At 43.5% G+C, this 23,706-nt stretch overlaps 1 protein-coding gene across 1 annotated transcript in view; it reads right to left on the bottom strand.

Moving 5' to 3' along the window:
• Window positions 1-10,462: 10,462 nt before the first annotated feature.
• The window catches only part of LOC311107279 (endoplasmic reticulum-Golgi intermediate compartment protein 1-like), a gene marked incomplete at its 3' end in the record, with an annotated part of 41,382 nt that continues 28,138 nt past the window's right edge, over window positions 10,463-23,706 (bottom strand). The window contains exons 4-5 of the mRNA XM_084149759.1: window positions 21,861-21,955; window positions 10,463-10,605 (exon numbers count right to left, since the gene is read on the bottom strand). Coding sequence (XP_084005885.1) covers window positions 10,463-10,605; window positions 21,861-21,955 — 238 coding nt within the window. The remainder of the gene's footprint in view (window positions 10,606-21,860; window positions 21,956-23,706) is intronic.

A 23,706-nucleotide genomic window follows, 5' to 3' on the forward strand; every position in this document is an offset into this window, starting at 1 on the left:
CACGTCAGAGATGCCTGTTAGATCCGGTTAAACTGATCATATTTGAGAGTACTGTTGGGAGAGTGACGTCAGAGATGCCTGTTAGATCCTGTTAAACTGATCATATTCGAAGTACTGTTGGAGAGTGACGTCAGAGATGCCTGTTAGATCCTGTTAAACTGATCATATTCGAAGTACTGTTGGAGAGTGACGTCAGAGATGCCTGTTAGATCCTGTTAAACTGATCATATTCGAAGTACTGTTGGAGAGTGACGTCAGAGATGCCTGTTAGATCCTGTTAAACTGATCATATTCGAAGTACTGTTGGAGAGTGACGTCAGAGATGCCTGTTAGATCCTGTTAAACTGATCATATTCGAAGTACTGTTGGAGAGTGACGTCAGAGATGCCTGTTAGATCCTGTTAAACTGATCATATTCGAAGTACTGTTGGAGAGTGACGTCAGAGATGCCTGTTAGATCCTGTTAAACTGATCATATTCGAAGTACTGTTGGAGAGTGACGTCAGAGATGCCTGTTAGATCCTGTTAAACTGATCATATTCGAAGTACTGTTGGAGAGTGACGTCAGAGATGCCTGTTAGATCCTGTTAAACTGATCATATTCGAAGTACTGTTGGAGAGTGACGTCAGAGATGCCTGTTAGATCCTGTTAAACTGATCATATTCGAAGTACTGTTGGAGAGTGACGTCAGAGATGCCTGTTAGATCCTGTTAAACTGATCATATTCGAAGTACTGTTGGAGAGTGACGTCAGAGATGCCTGTTAGATCCTGTTAAACTGATCATATTCGAAGTACTGTTGGAGAGTGACGTCAGAGATGCCTGTTAGATCCTGTTAAACTGATCATATTCGAAGTACTGTTGGAGAGTGACGTCAGAGATGCCTGTTAGATCCTGTTAAACTGATCATATTCCAAGTACTGTTGGAGAGTGACGTCAGAGATGCCTGTTAGATCCTGTTAAACTGATCATATTCCAAGTACTGTTGGAGAGTGACGTCAGAGATGCCTGTTAGATCCTGTTAAACTGATCATATTCCAAGTACTGTTGGAGAGTGACGTCAGAGATGCCTGTTAGATCCTGTTAAACTGATCATATTCGAAGTACTGTTGGAGAGTGACGTCAGAGATGCCTGTTAGATCCTGTTAAACTGATCATATTCCGAAGTACTGTTGGAGAGTGACGTCAGAGATGCCTGTTAGATCCTGTTAAACTGATCATATTCCAAGTACTGTTGGAGAGTGACGTCAGAGATGCCTGTTAGATCCTGTTAAACTGATCATATTCGAAGTACTGTTGGAGAGTGACGTCAGAGATGCCTGTTAGATCCTGTTAACTGATCATATTCGAAGTACTGTTGGAGAGTGACGTCAGAGATGCCTGTTAGATCATCTGTTAAACTGATCATATTCGAAGTACTGTTGGAGAGTGACGTCAGAGATGCCTGTTAGATCCTGTTAAACTGATCATATTCCAAGTACTGTTGGAGAGTGACGTCAGAGATGCCTGTTAGATCCTGTTAAACTGATCATATTCGAAGTACTGTTGGAGAGTGACGTCAGAGATGCCTGTTAGATCATCTGTTAAACTGATCATATTCGAAGTACTGTTGGAGAGTGACGTCAGAGATGCCTGTTAGATCCTGTTAAACTGATCATATTCGAAGTACTGTTGGAGAGTGACGTCAGAGATGCCTGTTAGATCCTGTTAAACTGATCATATTCGAAGTACTGTTGGAGAGTGACGTCAGAGATGCCTGTTAGAACCTGTTAAACTGATCATATTCGAAGTACTGTTGGAGAGTGACGTCAGAGATGCCTGTTAGATCCTGTTAAACTGATCATATTTCGAAGTACTGTTGGAGAGTGACGTCAGAGATGCCTGTTAGATCATCTGTTAAACTGATCATATTCGAAGTACTGTTGGAGAGTGACGTCAGAGATGCCTGTTAGATCCTGTTAAACTGATCATATTCGAAGTACTGTTGGAGAGTGACGTCAGAGATGCCTGTTAGATCCTGTTAAACTGATCATATTCGAAGTACTGTTGGAGAGTGACGTCAGAGATGCCTGTTAGATCCTGTTAAACTGATCATATTCGAAGTACTGTTGGAGAGTGACGTCAGAGATGCCTGTTAGATCCTGTTAAACTGATCATATTCGAAGTACTGTTGGAGAGTGACGTCAGAGATGCCTGTTAGATCCTGTTAAACTGATCATATTCGAAGTACTGTTGGAGAGTGACGTCAGAGATGCCTGTTAGATCCTGTTAAACTGATCATATTCGAAGTACTGTTGGAGAGTGACGTCAGAGATGCCTGTTAGATCCTGTTAAACTGATCATATTCGAAGTACTGTTGGAGAGTGACGTCAGAGATGCCTGTTAGATCCTGTTAAACTGATCATATTCGAAGTACTGTTGGAGAGTGACGTCAGAGATGCCTGTTAGATCCTGTTAAACTGATCATATTCGAAGTACTGTTGGAGAGTGACGTCAGAGATGCCTGTTAGATCCTGTTAAACTGATCATATTCGAAGTACTGTTGGAGAGTGACGTCAGAGATGCCTGTTAGATCCTGTTAAACTGATCATATTCGAAGTACTGTTGGAGAGTGACGTCAGAGATGCCTGTTAGATCACTGTTAAACTGATCATATTCGAAGTACTGTTGGAGAGTGACGTCAGAGATGCCTGTTAGATCCTGTTAAACTGATCATATTCGAAGTACTGTTGGAGAGTGACGTCAGAGATGCCTGTTAGATCCTGTTAAACTGATCATATTCGAAGTACTGTTGGAGAGTGACGTCAGAGATGCCTGTTAGATCCTGTTAAACTGATCATATTCGAAGTACTGTTGGAGAGTGACGTCAGAGATGCCTGTTAGATCCTGTTAAACTGATCATATTCGAAGTACTGTTGGAGAGTGACGTCAGAGATGCCTGTTAGATCCTGTTAAACTGATCATATTCGAAGTACTGTTGGAGAGTGACGTCAGAGATGCCTGTTAGATCCTGTTAAACTGATCATATTCGAAGTACTGTTGGAGAGTGACGTCAGAGATGCCTGTTAGATCCTGTTAAACTGATCATATTCGAAGTACTGTTGGAGAGTGACGTCAGAGATGCCTGTTAGATCCTGTTAAACTGATCATATTCGAAGTACTGTTGGAGAGTGACGTCAGAGATGCCTGTTAGATCATCTGTTAAGCTGATCATATTCGAAGTACTGTTGGAGAGTGACGTCAGAGATGCCTGTTAGATCATCTGTTAAGCTGATCATATTCGAAGTACTGTTGGAGAGTGACGTCAGAGATGCCTGTTAGAACCTGTTAAACTGATCATATTCGAAGTACTGTTGGAGAGTGACGTCAGAGATGCCTGTTAGATCCTGTTAAACTGATCATATTCGAAGTACTGTTGGAGAGTGACGTCAGAGATGCCTGTTAGATCCTGTTAAACTGATCATATTCGAAGTACTGTTGGAGAGTGACGTCAGAGATGCCTGTTAGATCCTGTTAAACTGATCATATTCGAAGTACTGTTGGAGAGTGACGTCAGAGATGCCTGTTAGATCATCTGTTAAGCTGATCATATTCGAAGTACTGTTGGAGAGTGACGTCAGAGATGCCTGTTAGATCATCTGTTAAGCTGATCATATTCGAAGTACTGTTGGAGAGTGACGTCAGAGATGCCTGTTAGAACCTGTTAAACTGATCATATTCGAAGTACTGTTGGAGAGTGACGTCAGAGATGCCTGTTAGATCCTGTTAAACTGATCATATTCGAAGTACTGTTGGAGAGTGACGTCAGAGATGCCTGTTAGATCCTGTTAAACTGATCATATTCGAAGTACTGTTGGAGAGTGACGTCAGAGATGCCTGTTAGATCCTGTTAAACTGATCATATTCGAAGTACTGTTGGAGAGTGACGTCAGAGATGCCTGTTAGATCCTGTTAAACTGATCATATTCGAAGTACTGTTGGAGAGTGACGTCAGAGATGCCTGTTAGATCCTGTTAAACTGATCATATTCGAAGTACTGTTGGAGAGTGACGTCAGAGATGCCTGTTAGATCCTGTTAAACTGATCATATTCGAAGTACTGTTGGAGAGTGACGTCAGAGATGCCTGTTAGATCATCTGTTAAGCTGATCATATTCGAAGTACTGTTGGAGAGTGACGTCAGAGATGCCTGTTAGATCCTGTTAAACTGATCATATTCGAAGTACTGTTGGAGAGTGACGTCAGAGATGCCTGTTAGATCCTGTTAAACTGATCATATTCGAAGTACTGTTGGAGAGTGACGTCAGAGATGCCTGTTAGATCATCTGTTAAGCTGATCATATTCGAAGTACTGTTGGAGAGTGACGTCAGAGATGCCTGTTAGATCATCTGTTAAGCTGATCATATTCGAAGTACTGTTGGAGAGTGACGTCAGAGATGCCTGTTAGATCCTGTTAAACTGATCATATTCGAAGTACTGTTGGAGAGTGACGTCAGAGATGCCTGTTAGAACCTGTTAAACTGATCATATTCGAAGTACTGTTGGAGAGTGTTGTCAGAGATGCCTGTTAGATCCTGTTAAACTGATCATATTCGAAGTACTGTTGGAGAGTGACGTCAGAGATGCCTGTTAGATCCTGTTAAACTGATCATATTCGAAGTACTGTTGGAGAGTGACGTCAGAGATGCCTGTTAGATCCTGTTAAACTGATCATATTCGAAGTACTGTTGGAGAGTGACGTCAGAGATGCCTGTTAGATCCTGTTAAACTGATCATATTCGAAGTACTGTTGGAGAGTGACGTCAGAGATGCCTGTTAGATCCTGTTAAACTGATCATATTCCAAGTACTGTTGGAGAGTGACGTCAGAGATGCCTGTTAGATCCTGTTAAACTGATCATATTCGAAGTACTGTTGGAGAGTGACGTCAGAGATGCCTGTTAGATCCTGTTAAACTGATCATATTCGAAGTACTGTTGGAGAGTGACGTCAGAGATGCCTGTTAGAACCTGTTAAACTGATCATATTCGAAGTACTGTTGGAGAGTGACGTCAGAGATGCCTGTTAGAACCTGTTAAACTGATCATATTCGAAGTACTGTTGGAGAGTGACGTCAGAGATGCCTGTTAGATCCTGTTAAACTGATCATATTCGAAGTACTGTTGGAGAGTGACGTCAGAGATGCCTGTTAGATCCTGTTAAACTGATCATATTCGAAGTACTGTTGGAGAGTGACGTCAGAGATGCCTGTTAGATCCTGTTAAACTGATCATATTCGAAGTACTGTTGGAGAGTGACGTCAGAGATGCCTGTTAGATCCTGTTAAACTGATCATATTCGAAGTACTGTTGGAGAGTGACGTCAGAGATGCCTGTTAGATCATCTGTTAAGCTGATCATATTCGAAGTACTGTTGGAGAGTGACGTCAGAGATGCCTGTTAGATCATCTGTTAAGCTGATCATATTCGAAGTACTGTTGGAGAGTGACGTCAGAGATGCCTGTTAGAACCTGTTAAACTGATCATATTCGAAGTACTGTTGGAGAGTGACGTCAGAGATGCCTGTTAGATCCTGTTAAACTGATCATATTCGAAGTACTGTTGGAGAGTGACGTCAGAGATGCCTGTTAGATCATCTGTTAAGCTGATCATATTCGAAGTACTGTTGGAGAGTGACGTCAGAGATGCCTGTTAGAACCTGTTAAACTGATCATATTCGAAGTACTGTTGGAGAGTGACGTCAGAGATGCCTGTTAGATCATCTGTTAAGCTGATCATATTCGAAGTACTGTTGGAGAGTGACGTCAGAGATGCCTGTTAGAACCTGTTAAACTGATCATATTCGAAGTACTGTTGGAGAGTGACGTCAGAGATGCCTGTTAGATCATCTGTTAAGCTGATCATATTCGAAGTACTGTTGGAGAGTGACGTCAGAGATGCCTGTTAGATCATCTGTTAAACTGATCATATTCGAAGTACTGTTGGAGAGTGACGTCAGAGATGCCTGTTAGAACCTGTTAAACTGATCATATTCGAAGTACTGTTGGAGAGTGACGTCAGAGATGCCTGTTAGATCCTGTTAAACTGATCATATTCGAAGTACTGTTGGAGAGTGACGTCAGAGATGCCTGTTAGATCATCTGTTAAGCTGATCATATTCGAAGTACTGTTGGAGAGTGACGTCAGAGATGCCTGTTAGATCCTGTTAAACTGATCATATTCGAAGTACTGTTGGAGAGTGACGTCAGAGATGCCTGTTAGATCCTGTTAAACTGATCATATTCGAAGTACTGTTGGAGAGTGACGTCAGAGATGCCTGTTAGATCCTGTTAAACTGATCATATTCGAAGTACTGTTGGAGAGTGACGTCAGAGATGCCTGTTAGATCCTGTTAAACTGATCATATTCGAAGTACTGTTGGAGAGTGACGTCAGAGATGCCTGTTAGATCCTGTTAAACTGATCATATTCGAAGTACTGTTGGAGAGTGACGTCAGAGATGCCTGTTAGATCCTGTTAAACTGATCATATTCGAAGTACTGTTGGAGAGTGACGTCAGAGATGCCTGTTAGATCCTGTTAAACTGATCATATTCGAAGTACTGTTGGAGAGTGACGTCAGAGATGCCTGTTAGATCCTGTTAAACTGATCATATTCGAAGTACTGTTGGAGAGTGACGTCAGAGATGCCTGTTAGATCCTGTTAAACTGATCATATTCCAAGTACTGTTGGAGAGTGACGTCAGAGATGCCTGTTAGATCCTGTTAAACTGATCATATTCGAAGTACTGTTGGAGAGTGACGTCAGAGATGCCTGTTAGATCCTGTTAAACTGATCATATTCGAAGTACTGTTGGAGAGTGACGTCAGAGATGCCTGTTAGATCCTGTTAAACTGATCATATTCGAAGTACTGTTGGAGAGTGACGTCAGAGATGCCTGTTAGATCCTGTTAAACTGATCATATTCCAAGTACTGTTGGAGAGTGACGTCAGAGATGCCTGTTAGATCCTGTTAAACTGATCATATTCCAAGTACTGTTGGAGAGTGACGTCAGAGATGCCTGTTAGATCATCTGTTAAGCTGATCATATTCGAAGTACTGTTGGAGAGTGACGTCAGAGATGCCTGTTAGATCATCTGTTAAGCTGATCATATTCGAAGTACTGTTGGAGAGTGACGTCAGAGATGCCTGTTAGAACCTGTTAAACTGATCATATTCGAAGTACTGTTGGAGAGTGACGTCAGAGATGCCTGTTAGATCCTGTTAAACTGATCATATTCGAAGTACTGTTGGAGAGTGACGTCAGAGATGCCTGTTAGATCATCTGTTAAGCTGATCATATTCGAAGTACTGTTGGAGAGTGACGTCAGAGATGCCTGTTAGATCCTGTTAAACTGATTATATTCCAAGTACTGTTGGAGAGTGACGTCAGAGATGCCTGTTAGAACCTGTTAAACTGATCATATTCGAAGTACTGTTGGAGAGTGACGTCAGAGATGCCTGTTAGATCCTGTTAAACTGATCATATTCGAAGTACTGTTGGAGAGTGACGTCAGAGATGCCTGTTAGATCCTGTTAAACTGATCATATTCGAAGTACTGTTGGAGAGTGACGTCAGAGATGCCTGTTAGATCCTGTTAAACTGATCATATTCGAAGTACTGTTGGAGAGTGACGTCAGAGATGCCTGTTAGATCATCTGTTAAGCTGATCATATTCGAAGTACTGTTGGAGAGTGACGTCAGAGATGCCTGTTAGATCATCTGTTAAGCTGATCATATTCGAAGTACTGTTGGAGAGTGACGTCAGAGATGCCTGTTAGATCCTGTTAAACTGATCATATTCGAAGTACTGTTGGAGAGTGACGTCAGAGATGCCTGTTAGAACCTGTTAAACTGATCATATTCGAAGTACTGTTGGAGAGTGACGTCAGAGATGCCTGTTAGATCCTGTTAAACTGATCATATTCGAAGTACTGTTGGAGAGTGACGTCAGAGATGCCTGTTAGATCCTGTTAAACTGATCATATTCGAAGTACTGTTGGAGAGTGACGTCAGAGATGCCTGTTAGATCCTGTTAAACTGATCATATTCGAAGTACTGTTGGAGAGTGACGTCAGAGATGCCTGTTAGATCCTGTTAAACTGATCATATTCGAAGTACTGTTGGAGAGTGACGTCAGAGATGCCTGTTAGATCCTGTTAAACTGATCATATTCCAAGTACTGTTGGAGAGTGACATCAGAGATGCCTGTTAGATCCTGTTAAACTGATCATATTCGAAGTACTGTTGGAGAGTGACGTCAGAGATGCCTGTTAGATCCTGTTAAACTGATCATATTCGAAGTACTGTTGGAGAGTGACGTCAGAGATGCCTGTTAGAACCTGTTAAACTGATCATATTCGAAGTACTGTTGGAGAGTGACGTCAGAGATGCCTGTTAGAACCTGTTAAACTGATCATATTCGAAGTACTGTTGGAGAGTGACGTCAGAGATGCCTGTTAGATCCTGTTAAACTGATCATATTCGAAGTACTGTTGGAGAGTGACGTCAGAGATGCCTGTTAGATCCTGTTAAACTGATCATATTCGAAGTACTGTTGGAGAGTGACGTCAGAGATGCCTGTTAGATCCTGTTAAACTGATCATATTCGAAGTACTGTTGGAGAGTGACGTCAGAGATGCCTGTTAGATCCTGTTAAACTGATCATATTCGAAGTACTGTTGGAGAGTGACGTCAGAGATGCCTGTTAGATCATCTGTTAAGCTGATCATATTCGAAGTACTGTTGGAGAGTGACGTCAGAGATGCCTGTTAGATCATCTGTTAAGCTGATCATATTCGAAGTACTGTTGGAGAGTGACGTCAGAGATGCCTGTTAGAACCTGTTAAACTGATCATATTCGAAGTACTGTTGGAGAGTGACGTCAGAGATGCCTGTTAGATCCTGTTAAACTGATCATATTCGAAGTACTGTTGGAGAGTGACGTCAGAGATGCCTGTTAGATCATCTGTTAAGCTGATCATATTCGAAGTACTGTTGGAGAGTGACGTCAGAGATGCCTGTTAGAACCTGTTAAACTGATCATATTCGAAGTACTGTTGGAGAGTGACGTCAGAGATGCCTGTTAGATCATCTGTTAAGCTGATCATATTCGAAGTACTGTTGGAGAGTGACGTCAGAGATGCCTGTTAGAACCTGTTAAACTGATCATATTCGAAGTACTGTTGGAGAGTGACGTCAGAGATGCCTGTTAGATCATCTGTTAAGCTGATCATATTCGAAGTACTGTTGGAGAGTGACGTCAGAGATGCCTGTTAGATCATCTGTTAAACTGATCATATTCGAAGTACTGTTGGAGAGTGACGTCAGAGATGCCTGTTAGAACCTGTTAAACTGATCATATTCGAAGTACTGTTGGAGAGTGACGTCAGAGATGCCTGTTAGATCCTGTTAAACTGATCATATTCGAAGTACTGTTGGAGAGTGACGTCAGAGATGCCTGTTAGATCATCTGTTAAGCTGATCATATTCGAAGTACTGTTGGAGAGTGACGTCAGAGATGCCTGTTAGATCCTGTTAAACTGATCATATTCGAAGTACTGTTGGAGAGTGACGTCAGAGATGCCTGTTAGATCCTGTTAAACTGATCATATTCGAAGTACTGTTGGAGAGTGACGTCAGAGATGCCTGTTAGATCCTGTTAAACTGATCATATTCGAAGTACTGTTGGAGAGTGACGTCAGAGATGCCTGTTAGATCCTGTTAAACTGATCATATTCGAAGTACTGTTGGAGAGTGACGTCAGAGATGCCTGTTAGATCCTGTTAAAAGCTCTACCTAACCTTAACCCACAGCAGGTTTAACAGAACTCAATAAGGAGACGGGAGAAACACGGAGGTTGAGGAGGGGAGCTTGCAAATCTTCTGCTCTGATCAACCCGTATTAGTCATACCAAATATAGATATGTCTTCAAAACATCCCGTGATCCAGATTCACTATAAAGATCTCGTATTTAGTATGAGACTTTGAATGAGTGGCCAAGTTAGACTAGGCATATGATCTATGATGTTAAATGTGACATCCTTCATAATGGTGCCAACAGTCTGATAGGGAAGCTCTCCTTCTGATGAAGCTTCACTATGATGGAAGAACACCGAGTGGCCAATCGTTGATAATATAACAGGTGTCTCTCTGGGTAACTGGAACTTTCCCAGGGTTCAGTGATGGTTGGGTGTTCAAACTGGAAAATCTATCTGGAGGTCTGTGTAGTGGGGGTCAGCCGTGTCTCCTTCGTTAGCTGTCAGAGGTCTGTGTAGTGGGGGTCAGCCGTGTCTCCTTCATTAGCTGTCAGAGGTCTGTGTAGTGGGGGTCAGCCGTGTCTCCTTTGTTAGCTGTCAGAGGTCTGTGTAGTGGGGGTCAGCCGTGTCTCCTTTGTTAGCAGTCAGAGGTCTGTGTAGTGGGGGTCAGCTGTGTCTCCTTACTTTGTTAATAGTGAACTCTCCCTCGAAGCGACAGCCATATCCGTGGTTGAGAGGAACCTTCATGGAGTTGTCAATGTGCCCCACCTCATGACGACCCATCTCATCCTGGATATCAAGACCCACCACTGGAGGAGAGAAAGAAAGGACATGGACAACAGTGGTCAGATCGCAGTCTCTCTCCCTCTCTCTCTCTCCCTCTCTCCCTCTCTCCCGCTCTCCCGCTCTCCCTCTCTCCCGCTCTCCCTCTCTCCCTCTCTCCCTCTCTCCCTCTCTCCCTCTCTCCCCCCAATAGGGTGATGGACACAGAGAGAGAGCGAGCGACAGAGAGAGAGAAGAGAAGAGAGCAGAGCAACAGGCCCAACCCCCCATCCTGAGACCTAAGAGGTAGGTATCAGATGCTCACAGCTACTGTGATGGTCCGAGCCTAAACCACACGAAAACAACACTAGACGCTATGGAACACAAAGCCTTCACTATCTCATCCTGGAATATACAAGGTCTGAGAGGTGGTAGTCCCATCCACCAAACTACCAGGTGTGGTAGTAATATTTCCCAGGAATATACTGCATATGTAATGCAACATTTTTATATGAATCAAATCAAACTTTATTTCTCATATGCAGGGGATACAGGGAAGTGCACACAGTACATTGAGAGTTTTACTGGCAAGAGATTTCACTAAGGTTTTGTATTGCAATGTTGTGTTATTAGGAGGATGGACTGTCATTGATGCGGGGATAACAGGGATACAGGCTAAAGACCTGAATCTAGTCTCCATTCACCAGACTAGGACTTGGCGCTGAACGTAATGGACTGACTGTTCTTTGTGTTCTGTTTGTGGACTCTGGGTGTAGGATCACCTTTTGGCCTCTAGATGGCAGTAGGTTTACAGTATACTGCCTAACAAAAGGCAAAACGAACTAACCATGAATTTGGTCAAAAATATTTGATCTGTTGTAATGGCCAGGTATATTATCTGATTCATGTGGTATTTATTTTCCTGACACAAGAACACACCAGTTGATCAGAATATATCATGGAGTATATCTATCACCGTGTAGCTCAGTTGGTAGAGCATGGCGTTTGCAACGCCAGGGTTGTGGGTTCGATTCCCACGGGGGGCCAGTATGATTATTATTTATTTTTTAATGTATGCACTCACTAACTGTAAGTCGCTCTGGATAAGAGTGTCTGCTAAATGACTAAAAATTTTAAATGTTAAATGTAAACAGGTAAGAGACTCAGGGGTATGCTAATTTGGTATAGAGCAGACCTAACCCACTCTATTAAATCAATCAAAACAGGAACATTTTACAGTGGGGAAAAAAAGTATTTAGTCAGCCACCAATTGTGCAAGTTCTCCCACTTAAAAATACGAGAGAGGCCTGTAATTTTCATCATAGGTACACGTCAACTATGACCGACAAATTGAGAAGAAAAAATTTCAGAAAATCACATTGTAGGATTTTTAATGAATTTATTTGCAAATTATGGTGGAAAATAAGTATTTGGTCACCTACAAACAAGCAAGATTTTTGGCTCTCACAGACCTGTAACTTCTTCTTTAATAGGCTCCTCTGTCCTCCACTCGTTACCTGTATTAATGGAACCTGTTTGAACTTGTTATCAGTATAAAAGACACCTGTCCACAACCTCAAACAGTCACACTCCAAACTCCACTATGGCCAAGACCAAAGAGCTGTCAAAGGACACCAGAAACAAAATTGTAGACCTGCACCAGGCTGGGAAGACTGAATCTGCAATAGGTAAGCAGCTTGGTTTGAAGAAATCAACTGTGGGAGCAATTATTAGGAAATGGAAGACATACAAGACCACTGATAATCTCCCTTGATCTGGGGCTCCACGCAAGATCTCACCCCGTGGGGTCAAAATGATCACAAGAACGGTGAGCAAAAATCCCAGAACCACACGGGGGGACCTAGTGAATGACCTGCAGAGAGCTGGGACCAAAGTAACAAAGCCTACCATCAGTAACACACTACGCCGCCAGGGACTCAAATCCTGCAGTGCCAGACGTGTCCCCCTGCTTAAGCCAGTACATGTCCAGGCCCGTCTTAAGTTTGCTAGAGTGCATTTGGATGATCCAGAAGAGGATTGGGAGAATGTCATATGGTCAGATGAAACCAAAATATAACTTTTTGGTAAAAACTCAACTCGTCGTGTTTGGAGGACAAAGAATGCTGAGTTGCATCCAAAGAACACCATACCTACTGTGAAGCATGGGGGTGGAAACATCATGCTTTGGGGCTGTTTTTCTGAAAAGGGACCAGGACGACTGATCCGTGTAAAGGAAAGAATGAATGGGGCCATGTATCGTGAGATTTTGAGTGAAAACCTCCTTCCATCAGCAAGGGCATTGAAGATGAAACGTGGCTGGGTCTTTCAGCATGACAATGATCCCAAACACACCGCCCGGGCAACGAAGGAGTGGCTTCTTAAGAAGCATTTCAAGGTCCTGGAGTGGCCTAGCCAGTCTCCAGATCTCAACCCCATAGAAAATCTTTGGAGGGAGTTGAAAGACCGTGTTGCCCAGCGACAGCCCCAAAACATCACTGCTCTAGAGGAGATCTGCATGGAGGAATGGGCCAAAATACCAGCAACAGTGTGTGAAAACCTTGTGAAGACTTACAGAAAATGTTTGACCTGTGTCATTGCCAACAAAGGGTATATAACAAAGTATTGAGAAACTTTTGTTATTGACCAAATACTTATTTTCCACCATAATTTGCAAATAAATTCATTAAAAATCCTACAATGTGATTTTCTGGATTTTTTTTCCTCAGTTTGTCTGTCATAGTTGACGTGTACCTATGATGAAAATTACAGGCCTCTCTCATCTTTTTAAGTGGGAGAACTTGCACAATTGGTGGCTGACTAAATACTTTTTTCCCCCACTGTATATGGAATAAGGTGCTACAGTTTACAGCCAAATACATTTAAACTCAGTTTTTCACAATTCCTGACATTTAATCCTAGTAAAAATTCCCTGTCTCAGGTCAGTTAGGATCACCACTTTATTTTAAGAATGTGAATTGTCTGAATAATAGTAGAGAGAATGATTTATTTCAGCTTTTATTTATTTCATCACATTCCCAGTGGGTCAGAATACTCAATTAGTATTTGGTAGCATTGCCTTTAAATTGTTTAACTTGGGTCAAACGTTTCGGGTAGCCTTCCAAAAGCTTCCCACAATTAGTTGGGTGAATTTTGGCCCACTCCTCCTGACAGAGCTGGTGTAACTGAGTCAGGTTTGTAGGCCTCCTTGCTCACACACGCTTTTTCAGTTCTGCCCACAAATGTTCTATAGGATTGAGGTCAGGGCTTTGTGATGGCCACTCCAATACCTTGACTTTGTTGTCCTTAAGCCATTTTGGCACAACTTTGGAAGTATGCTTGGGGTCCATTTGGAAGACCCATTTGCGACCAAGCTTTAACTTCCTGACTGATGTCTTGAGATGTTGCTTCAATATATCCACGTAATTATCCTTCCTCATGATGCCATCTATTTTGTGAAGTGAACTAGTCCCTCCTGCAGCAAAGCACCCCCACAGCATGATGCTGCCACCTCCGTGTTTCACGGTTGGGATGGTGTTCTTCAGCTTGCAAGCTTCCCCCCTTTTCCTCCAAACTTAACGATGGTCATTATGGCCAAACAGTTACAGTGGGGAGAACAAGTATTTGATACACTGCCGATTTTGCAGGTTTTCCTACTTACAAAGCATGTAGAGGTCTGTAATTTTTATCATAGGTACACTTCAACTGTGAGAGACGGAATCTAAAACAATCATCTAGAAAATCACATTGAATGATTTTTAAGTAATTAATTTGCATTTTATTGCATGACATAAGTATTTGATCACCTACCAACCAGTAAGAATTCCGGGTCTCACAGACCTGTTAGTTTTTCTTTAAGAAGCCCTCCTGTTCTCCACTCATTACCTGTATTAACTGCACCTGTTTGAACTCGTTTCCTGTATAAAAGACACCTGTCCACACACTCAATCAAACAGACTCCAACCTCTCCACAATGGCCAAGACCAGAGAGCTGTGTAAGGACATTAGGGATAAAATTGTAGACCTGCACAAGGCTGGGATGGTCTACAGGACAATAGGCAAGCAGCTTGGTGAGAAGGCAACAACTGCTGGCGCAATTATTAGAAAATTGAAGAAGTTCAAGATGACGGTCAATCACCCTCGGTCTGGGGCTCCATGCAAGATCTCACCTCGTGGGGCATCAATGATCATGAGCAAGGTGAGGGATCAGCCCAGAACTACACGGCAGGACCTGGTCAATGACCTGAAGAGAGCTGGGACCACAGTCTCAAAGAAAACCATTAGTAACACACTACGCCGTCATGGATTAAAATCCTGCAGCGCACGCAAGGTCCCCCTGCTCAAGCCAGCGCATGTCCAGGCCCGTCTGAAGTTTGCCAATGACCATTTGGATGATCCAGAGGAGGAATGGGAGAAGGTCATGTGGTCTGAAGAGACAAAAATAGAGCTTTTTGGTCTAAACTCCACTTGCCGTGTTTGGAGGAAGAAGAAGGATGAGTACAACCCCAAGAACACCATCCCACCGTGAAGCATGGAGGTGGAAACAGCATTCTTTGGGGATGCTTTTCTGCAAAGGGGACAGGACGACTGCACCGTATTGAGGGGAGGATGGATGGGGCCATGTATCGCGAGATCTTGGCCAATAACCTCCTTCCCTCAGTAAGAGCATTGAAGATGGGTCGTGGCTGGGTCTTCCAGCATGACAACGACCCGAAACACACAGCCAGGGCAACTAAGGAGTGGCTCCGTAAGAAGCATCTCAAGGTCCTGGAGTGGCCTAGCCAGTCTCCAGACCTGAACCCAATAGAAAATCTTTGGAGGGAGCTGAATGTCCGTATTGCCCAGAGACAGCCCCGAAACCTGAATGTTCTGGAGAAGGTCTGTATGGAGGAGTGGGCCAAAATCCCTGCTGCAGTGTGTGCAAACCTGGTCAAGACCTACAGGAAACGTATGATTTCTGTAATTGCAAACAAAGGTTTCTGTACCAAATATTAAGTTCTGCTTTTCTGATGTATCAAATACTTATGTCATGCAATAAAATGAAAATTAATTACTTAAAAATCATACAATGTGATTTTCTGGATTTTTGTTTTAGATTCCGTCTCTCACAGTTGAAGTGTACCTATGATAAAAATTACAGACCTCTACATGCTTTGTAAGTAGGAAAACCTGCAAAATCGGCAGTGTATCAAATACTTGTTCTCCCCACTGTATATTTTTGTTTCATCAGACCAGAGGACATTTCTCCAAAAAGTACGATCTTACTCCCCATGTGCAGTTGCAAACCGTAGTCTGGCTTTTTTATGGCGGTTTTGGAGCAGTGGCTTCTTCCTTGCTGAGCGGCCTTTCAGTTTTTTTTTTTTTTTTTTTTTTAAATTAATTGTACCTTTATTTAACTAGGCAAGTCAGTTAAGAACAAATTCTTATTTACAATGACGGCCTACACCGACCAAATCCGGACGACGCTGGGCCAATTGTGCGCCGCCCTATGGTTATGTGAATATAGGACTTGTTTTACTGTGGATATAGATACTTTTGTACCTGTTTACTCCAGCATCTTCACAAGGTCCCGAGTGGCGGTCTAAGGCACTGCATCTCAGTGCTTGAGGCGTCACTACAGACCCCCTGGTTCGATTCCAGGCTGTATCACAACCGGACGTGACTGGTAGTGCCATAGGGCGGCGCATAATTGGCCCAGCGTCATCCGGGTTTGTCCGGTGTAGGCCGTCATTGTAAATAAGAATTTGTTCTTAACTGACTTGCCTAGTTAAATAAAAGGTTAAATAAAATAAAAAAGGTCCTTTGCTGTTGTTCTGGGATTGATTTGCACTTTTCGCGGCAAAGTACGTTCATCTCTAGGAGACAGAACGCGTCTCCTTCCTGAGCGGTATGACGGCTGCGTGATCCCATGGTGTTTATACTTGCATACTATTGTTTGTACAGATGAACGTGGTACCTTCAGGCGTTTGGAAATTGCTCCCAAGGATGAACCAGACTTGTGGAGGTCTACAATGTTTTGTCTGAGGTCTTGGCTGATTTCTTTAGATTTTCCCATGATGTCAAGCAAATAGGCACTGAGTTTGAAGGTAGGCCTTGAAATACATCCACAGGTACACCTCCAATTGACTCAAATGATGTCAATTAGCCTGCCAGAAGCTTCTAAAGCCATGACATCATTTTCTGGAATTTTCCAAGCTGTTTAAAGGCACAGTCAACTTAGTGTATGTAAACTTCTGACCCACTGGAATTGTGATACAGTGAATTATAAGTGAAATAATCTGTCTGTAAACAATTGTTGGAAAAATTACTTGTGTCATGCACAAAGTAGATGTCCTAACCGACTTGCCAAAACTATAGCTTGTTAACAAGAAATTTGTGGAGTGGTTGAAAAACAAGTTTTAATGACTCCAAGTGTATGTAAACTTCCGACTTCAACTGTATGTTTCCCGTGCCAATAAAGCCCTTAAACTGAATTGAAGAGAGAGGGGGTCTGGTGTCTATCCACATGCAGAGTGACCTTCGACTGCTGGTAGTTGAGATGACAAGTTTAAAACCATCTGCTCCAACGCCAGCTCCTAAAATACAGCCCGGGTCCAATCCAGTATGGATATAGATATAGCTGCATGTTTGTAAGCTAGAAGCCGGAGAAAAGTTAACCCTCTCTCCATTTCAGATTTCAAAATACACATTTAAAAAAGGAGGGTAGAGAATGATGTCATTCAGATTTCCCTTTATATGTACATGTTTGTAAAGGCTGGAGAAAAGTCAGCCATTTCAATACACATTTAAGGAAGTTGAGAATTATGACATTTATAAAGAGAAGAAGGCTGTAGAAGGCTGTAGAAGGCTGTAGGAGAAAAGTAATGTACTTCTACTTCAGGCTTAATATTTCACAATGTCCCAAAATAGAGGAGGGGGGGGGGGGGGGGGGGGATAAATATTGAATAGACATTTATAGAAGTAGAGAGTGTGATGTCATGCCCTGGTTCTCTATTCAGAGACCAACACCAAGTTGGAGTCATTAAAACTTGTTGCTATTCAGACTTGACATTTAAAATGACTCTTTCTTTCTCTCCTATGTCAGGCCAGTAAGGAAAATGATGACAGGATCATTATATTAATCATTTCTTATTCCATGAAGTCAGAGATCAAGTCTTCGCTTGTTAAAGTATCTGTAACGGTCGTTCCAGGGAGGAAGGAGGCGTTAGCCCTGGAAGAACAATATAACTGAAGAAGAAATATGTAATACTGACTGAAGAGATAAATGGGTTGAAACTGATATTTCTTCATCATGGAACTGCAAAATGGAATTTGGAACAATCATAAAATAACTATGTTACTTTGTGAGTCACCTGGCAACAAAATCTCTCATAACTCAAGATAAAGAACATATAAGGTCATGGAGAAATGTGTGAGAGGGAAGGAGAAACATATTGTTAATTCAATACAATGACGTGGTCAAGATGTAGTATACTACTATGTAAGGCATACTATGTATTCACTGTAGTATTCAATGTCTCTGTACTGTCTATGTGTTGGTCATGTCTCTGTACTGGCTGTGTGTTGGTCATGTCTATGTGTTGGTCATGTCTATGTACTGGCTGTGTGTTGGTCATGTCTATGTGTTGGTCATGTCTATGTGTTGGTCATGTCTCTGTACTGGCTGTGTGTTGGTCATGTCTATGTACTGTCTATGTGTTGGTCATGTCTATGTACTGTCTATGTGTTGGTCATGTCTATGTACTGGCTGTGTGTTGGTCATGTCTCTGTACTGGCTGTGTGTTGGTCATGTCTATGTACTGGCTGTGTGTTGGTCATGTCTATGTACTGGCTATGTGTTGGTCATGTCTATGTGTTGGTCATGTCTCTGTACTGGCTGTGTGTTGGTCATGTCTATGTACTGGCTGTGTGTTGGTCATGTCTATGTACTGGCTATGTGTTGGTCATGTCTATGTACTGGCTGTGTGTTGGTCATGTCTGTGTACTGTCTATGTGTTGGTCATGACTATGTACTGGCTGTGTGTTGGTCATGTCTATGTGTTGGTCATGTCTATGTGTTGGTCATGTCTGTGTACTGTCTATGTGTTGGTCATGACTATGTACTGGCTGTGTGTTGGTCATGTCTATTTACTGGCTGTGTGTTGGTCATGTCTATGTGTTGGTCATGTCTATGTACTGGCTGTGTGTTGGTCATGTCTATGTACTGTCTATGTGTTGGTCATGTCTATGTACTGTCTATGTGTTGGTCATGTCTATGTACTGGCTGTGTGTTGGTCATGTCTCTGTACTGGCTGTGTGTTGGTCATGTCTATGTACTGGCTGTGTGTTGGTCATGTCTGTGTTGGTCATGTCTATGTACTGTCTATGTGTTGGTCATGTCTCTGTACTGTCTATGTGTTGGTCATGTCTATGTGTTGGTCATGTCTATGTACTGGCTATGTGTTGGTCATGTATATGTGTTGGTCATGTCTATGTACTGGTTGTGTGTTGGTCATGTCTATGTACTGGCTGTGTGTTGGTCATGTCTATGTACTGGCTGTGTGTTGGTAATGTCTATGTGTTGGTCATGTCTATGTACTGGCTATGTGTTGGTCATGACTATGTACTGGCTGTGTGTTGGTCATGTCTATGTACTGGCTGTGTGTTGGTAATGTCTATGTGTTGGTCATGTCTATGTACTGGCTGTGTGTTGGTCATGTCTCTGTACTGGCTGTGTGTTGGTCATGTCTATGTGTTGGTCATGTCTATGTACTGGCTGTGTGTTGGTCATGTCTATGTACTGGCTATGTGTTGGTCATGACTATGTACTGGCTATGTGTTGGTCATGTCTATGTACTGGCTATGTGTTGGTCATGTCTATGTACTGTCTATGTGTTGGTCATGTCTCTGTACTGGCTGTGTGTTGGTCATGTCTATGTACTGGCTATGTGTTGGTGATGTCTATGTACTGTCTATGTGTTGGTCATGTCTATGTACTGTCTATGTGTTGGTCATGTCTCTGTACTGGCTGTGTGTTGGTCATGTCTCTGTACTGGCTGTGTGTTGGTCATGTCCATGTACTGGCTGTGTGTTGGTCATGTCTGTGTTGGTCATGTCTATGTACTGTCTATGTGTTGGTCATGTCTCTGTACTGGCTGTGTGTTGGTCATGTCTCTGTACTGGCTGTGTGTTGGTCATGTCCATGTACTGGCTGTGTGTTGGTCATGTCTGTGTTGGTCATGTCTATGTACTGTCTATGTGTTGGTCATGTCTATGTGTTGGTCATGTCTATGTACTGGCTATGTGTTGGTCATGTCTATGTGTTGGTCATGTCTATGTACTGGCTGTGTGTTGGTCATGTCTATGTACTGGCTGTGTGTTGGTCATGTCTATGTACTGGCTGTGTGTTGGACATGACCAACACACAGCCAGTACATAGACATGACCAACACACAGCCAGTACATAGACATGACCAACACACAGCCAGTACATAGACATGACCAACACACAGCCAGTACATAGACATGACCAACACACAGCCAGTACATAGACATGACCAACACACAGCCAGTACATAGACATGACCAACACATAGCCAGTACATAGACATGACCAACACATAGACATGACCAACACATAGACATGACCAACACACAGCCAGTACATAGACATGACCAACACACATCCAGTACATAGACATGACCAACACACAGCCAGTACATAGACATGACCAACACATAGCCAGTACATAGACATGACCAACACATAGACATGACCAACACACAGCCAGTACATAGACATGACCAACACACAGCCAGTACATAGACATGACCAACACATAGCCAGTACATAGACATGACCAACACATAGCCAGTACATAGACATGACCAACACTTAGACATGACCAACACACAGCCAGTAAATAGACATGACCAACACACAGCCAGTACATAGACATGACCAACACATAGCCAGTACATAGACATGACCAACACATAGACATTACCAACACACAGCCAGTACATAGACATGACCAACACACAGAGCCCATAGTGCACTACATTTGACCAGAGCCCATAGTGCACTATGTAGGGAATAGACTGTCATACAGTGCCCCTGATATTAGAGAATCTGTATTACCCCAGAGGGCCAGTTTGGGTCACTCACCTGGGAAACACTGACCAACACTTTGGTTCCTACCCTGTCACAATAACGCCTCCATAGAGATCCTATTAGTGTTATGTGAACGCCTCCCTGGCCTCTTCATTCGTTGTCATGTCAACACTGGATTCAAAGTACCCAGTATTACATTCATCCTATAGAATTTGAATAATAATCTGTGTTTTTTTTTTTATTGTTATTTTACTTTCTACCCCATTTTCTCCATAATTTCGTGATATCCAACTGGTAGTTACAGTCTTGTCCCATCGCTGCAACTCCCGAACGGACTCGGGAGAGGCGAAGGTCGAGAGCCATGCGTCCTCCGAAACACGACCCTGCCAAGCCGCACTGCTTCTTGACACACTGCTCGTTTAACCCGGAAGCCAGCCGCACCAATGTCTTAACCCGGAAGCCAGCCGCACCAATGTCTTAACCCGGAAGCCAGCCGCACCAATGTCTTAACCCGGAAGCCAGCCGCACCAATGTGTCGGAGGAAACACCGTACAACTGGTGACCGAAGTCAGCGTGCATGCGCCCGTCCCGCCACAGCAGTCGCTAGAGCGCAATGGGACAAGGACATCCCTGCCGGCCAAACCCTCCCCTAACCCGAACGTCGCTGGGCCAAATGTGTCTCCCGGTCGCGGACGGCTGCGACACAGCCCGGGATCGAACCCGGATCTGTTGTGACGCCTCAAGCACTGCGATGCAGTGCCTTAGACCGCTGGGCCACTCGGGAGGCCACCCAAGTGTTTTGATCTAAATTGCAAGTCAAATCGCAATATCTGGTTAGAAATAAGGCCTAGAATGTTTGCCCATACCCTGCAACCCAACGTGGTAGGGTGGAAATGATCTCAAATGAGATCAACTTCTGGTTGAAGTTAAATTGAACAGTTTAAAACAATCAGAATGGAGAAAGCCCCGTTGAAATCACTTAGCATGTATGTGCTGCCACCCGAGGGTCACGCACCACCCATAAAGCAAATGTAGAACTTGTATTATTCAAATACATAAAATACTGTCAAATCCAGTCAGAAAGGTGACAATGTTTTGAGAGGTGTACATTGTGGATACGTACGGATGTATTAATAATGACCTATATAAAGTTAGTACAGTCAGACAGTAATACAGTGTATAACAGTGGATATGTACGGATAATATACTCACAATCACAGTGTAAGTTTGGCAAACTGATGTTTAAACTCACATCAATCTTCCCACCACTGTTCTTATCAGGGTCGTCAACATACAGCTCATTAACACTGGGGGGAGAGAGAGGCAGACAATGGTTAGATACACCAAGCATTCAAGTTATACAACAAAGAGCATCTTTCAAGGAACACGCAGTAAGTGGGAGAGGTAAACCATCTTCATGAGAGTACAGTTTGAGATCCCTTTCAATAGCATGTTCTGACTCACCCCCAGCTATCCTCCCCCCCTCCCTCCTCATCTCACCCAGTACAGAGAAGCTGTCCTCCCCCTCTCCCTCCTCATCTCACCCAGCACAGAGAAGCTGTCCTCCCCCTCCCTCCTCATCTCACCCAGTACAGAGAAGCTGTCCTCCCCCTCTCCCTCCTCATCTCACCCAGCACAGAGAAGCTGTCCTCCCCCTCCCTCCTCATCTCACCCAGTACAGAGAAGCTGTCCTCCCCCTCTCCCTCCTCATCTCACCCAGCACAGAGAAGCTGTCCTCCCCCTCCCTCCTCATCTCACCCAGTACAGAGAAGCTGTCCTCCCCCTCTCCCTCCTCATCTCACCCAGCACAGAGAAGCTGTCCTCCCCCTCCCTCCTCATCTCACCCAGTACAGAGAAGCTGTCCTCCCCCTCTCCCTCCTCATCTCACCCAGTACAGAGAAGCTGTCCTCCCCCTCCCTCCTCATCTCACCCAGTACAGAGAAGCTGTCCTCCCCCTCTCCCTCCTCATCTCACCCAGCACAGAGAAGCTGTCCTCCCCCTCCCTCCTCATCTCACCCAGCACAGAGAAGCTGTCCTCCCCCTCATCTCACCCAGCACAGAGAAGCTGTCCTCCCCCCCCTCCCTCCTCATCTCACCCAGCACAGAGAAGCTGTCCTCCCCCTCATCTCACCCAGCACAGAGAAGCTGTCCTCCCCCCCTCCCTCCTCATCTCACCCAGTACAGAGAAGCTGTCCTCCCCCTCCCTCCTCATCTCACCCAGCACAGAGAAGCTGTCCTCCCCCTCCCTCCTCATCTCACCCAGCACAGAGAAGCTGTCCTCCCCCTCCCTCCTCATCTCACCCAGTACAGAGAAGCTGTCCGCCCCCTCCCTCCTCATCTCACAGCCTAATATCCTGTCCAAAAGATGTCTCCATGTTGGTTATGGCACCAGCCGCGTCACACAGCATCATAATGAACACAAGACATCCTCATTCATGATCAACACTCGTTACATTTATTTCTTTGTTGTGTCTTTAACAGAAAAGGAAATAAGATGACAGACAGGAAATAATTAGATTTTGGGCATTTTTAGGATAGATGATGTCTCTAACCAACACTGATTTGTCTAGCATTGGAAGGATAGATTATGTCTCTAACCAACACTGATTTGTCTAGCATTGGAAGGATAGATTATGTCTCTAACCAACACTGATTTGTCTAGCATTGGAAGGATAGATGATGTCTCTAACCAACACTGATTTGTCTAGCATTGGAAGGATAGATTATGTCTCTAACCAACACTGATTTGTCTAGCATTGGAAGGATAGATTATGTCTCTAACCAACACTGATTTGTCTAGCATTGGAAGGATAGATGATGTCTCTAACCAACACTGATTTGTCTAGCATTGGAAGGATAGATTATGTCCCTAACCAACATTGTAAATGGTAAAAGTCTTACGTCTGTAATGTATTTTTGATGTGTGTATGGACCCCAGGAAGATTAGCTGTCAACTAGATGTCGTCATGGCATCAGCTAATGGGGATCCATATACAGATAAAGAGAGTGGATGGTGTCCCTAACCACTGACTTGGAGTCAGATACAGTATGTTGCCGT

Source organism: Coregonus lavaretus, assembly GCF_964263955.1.
Source record: "Coregonus lavaretus genome assembly, chromosome: 32".
In the NCBI taxonomy this organism is placed as follows: Eukaryota; Metazoa; Chordata; class Actinopteri; order Salmoniformes; family Salmonidae; genus Coregonus; species Coregonus lavaretus.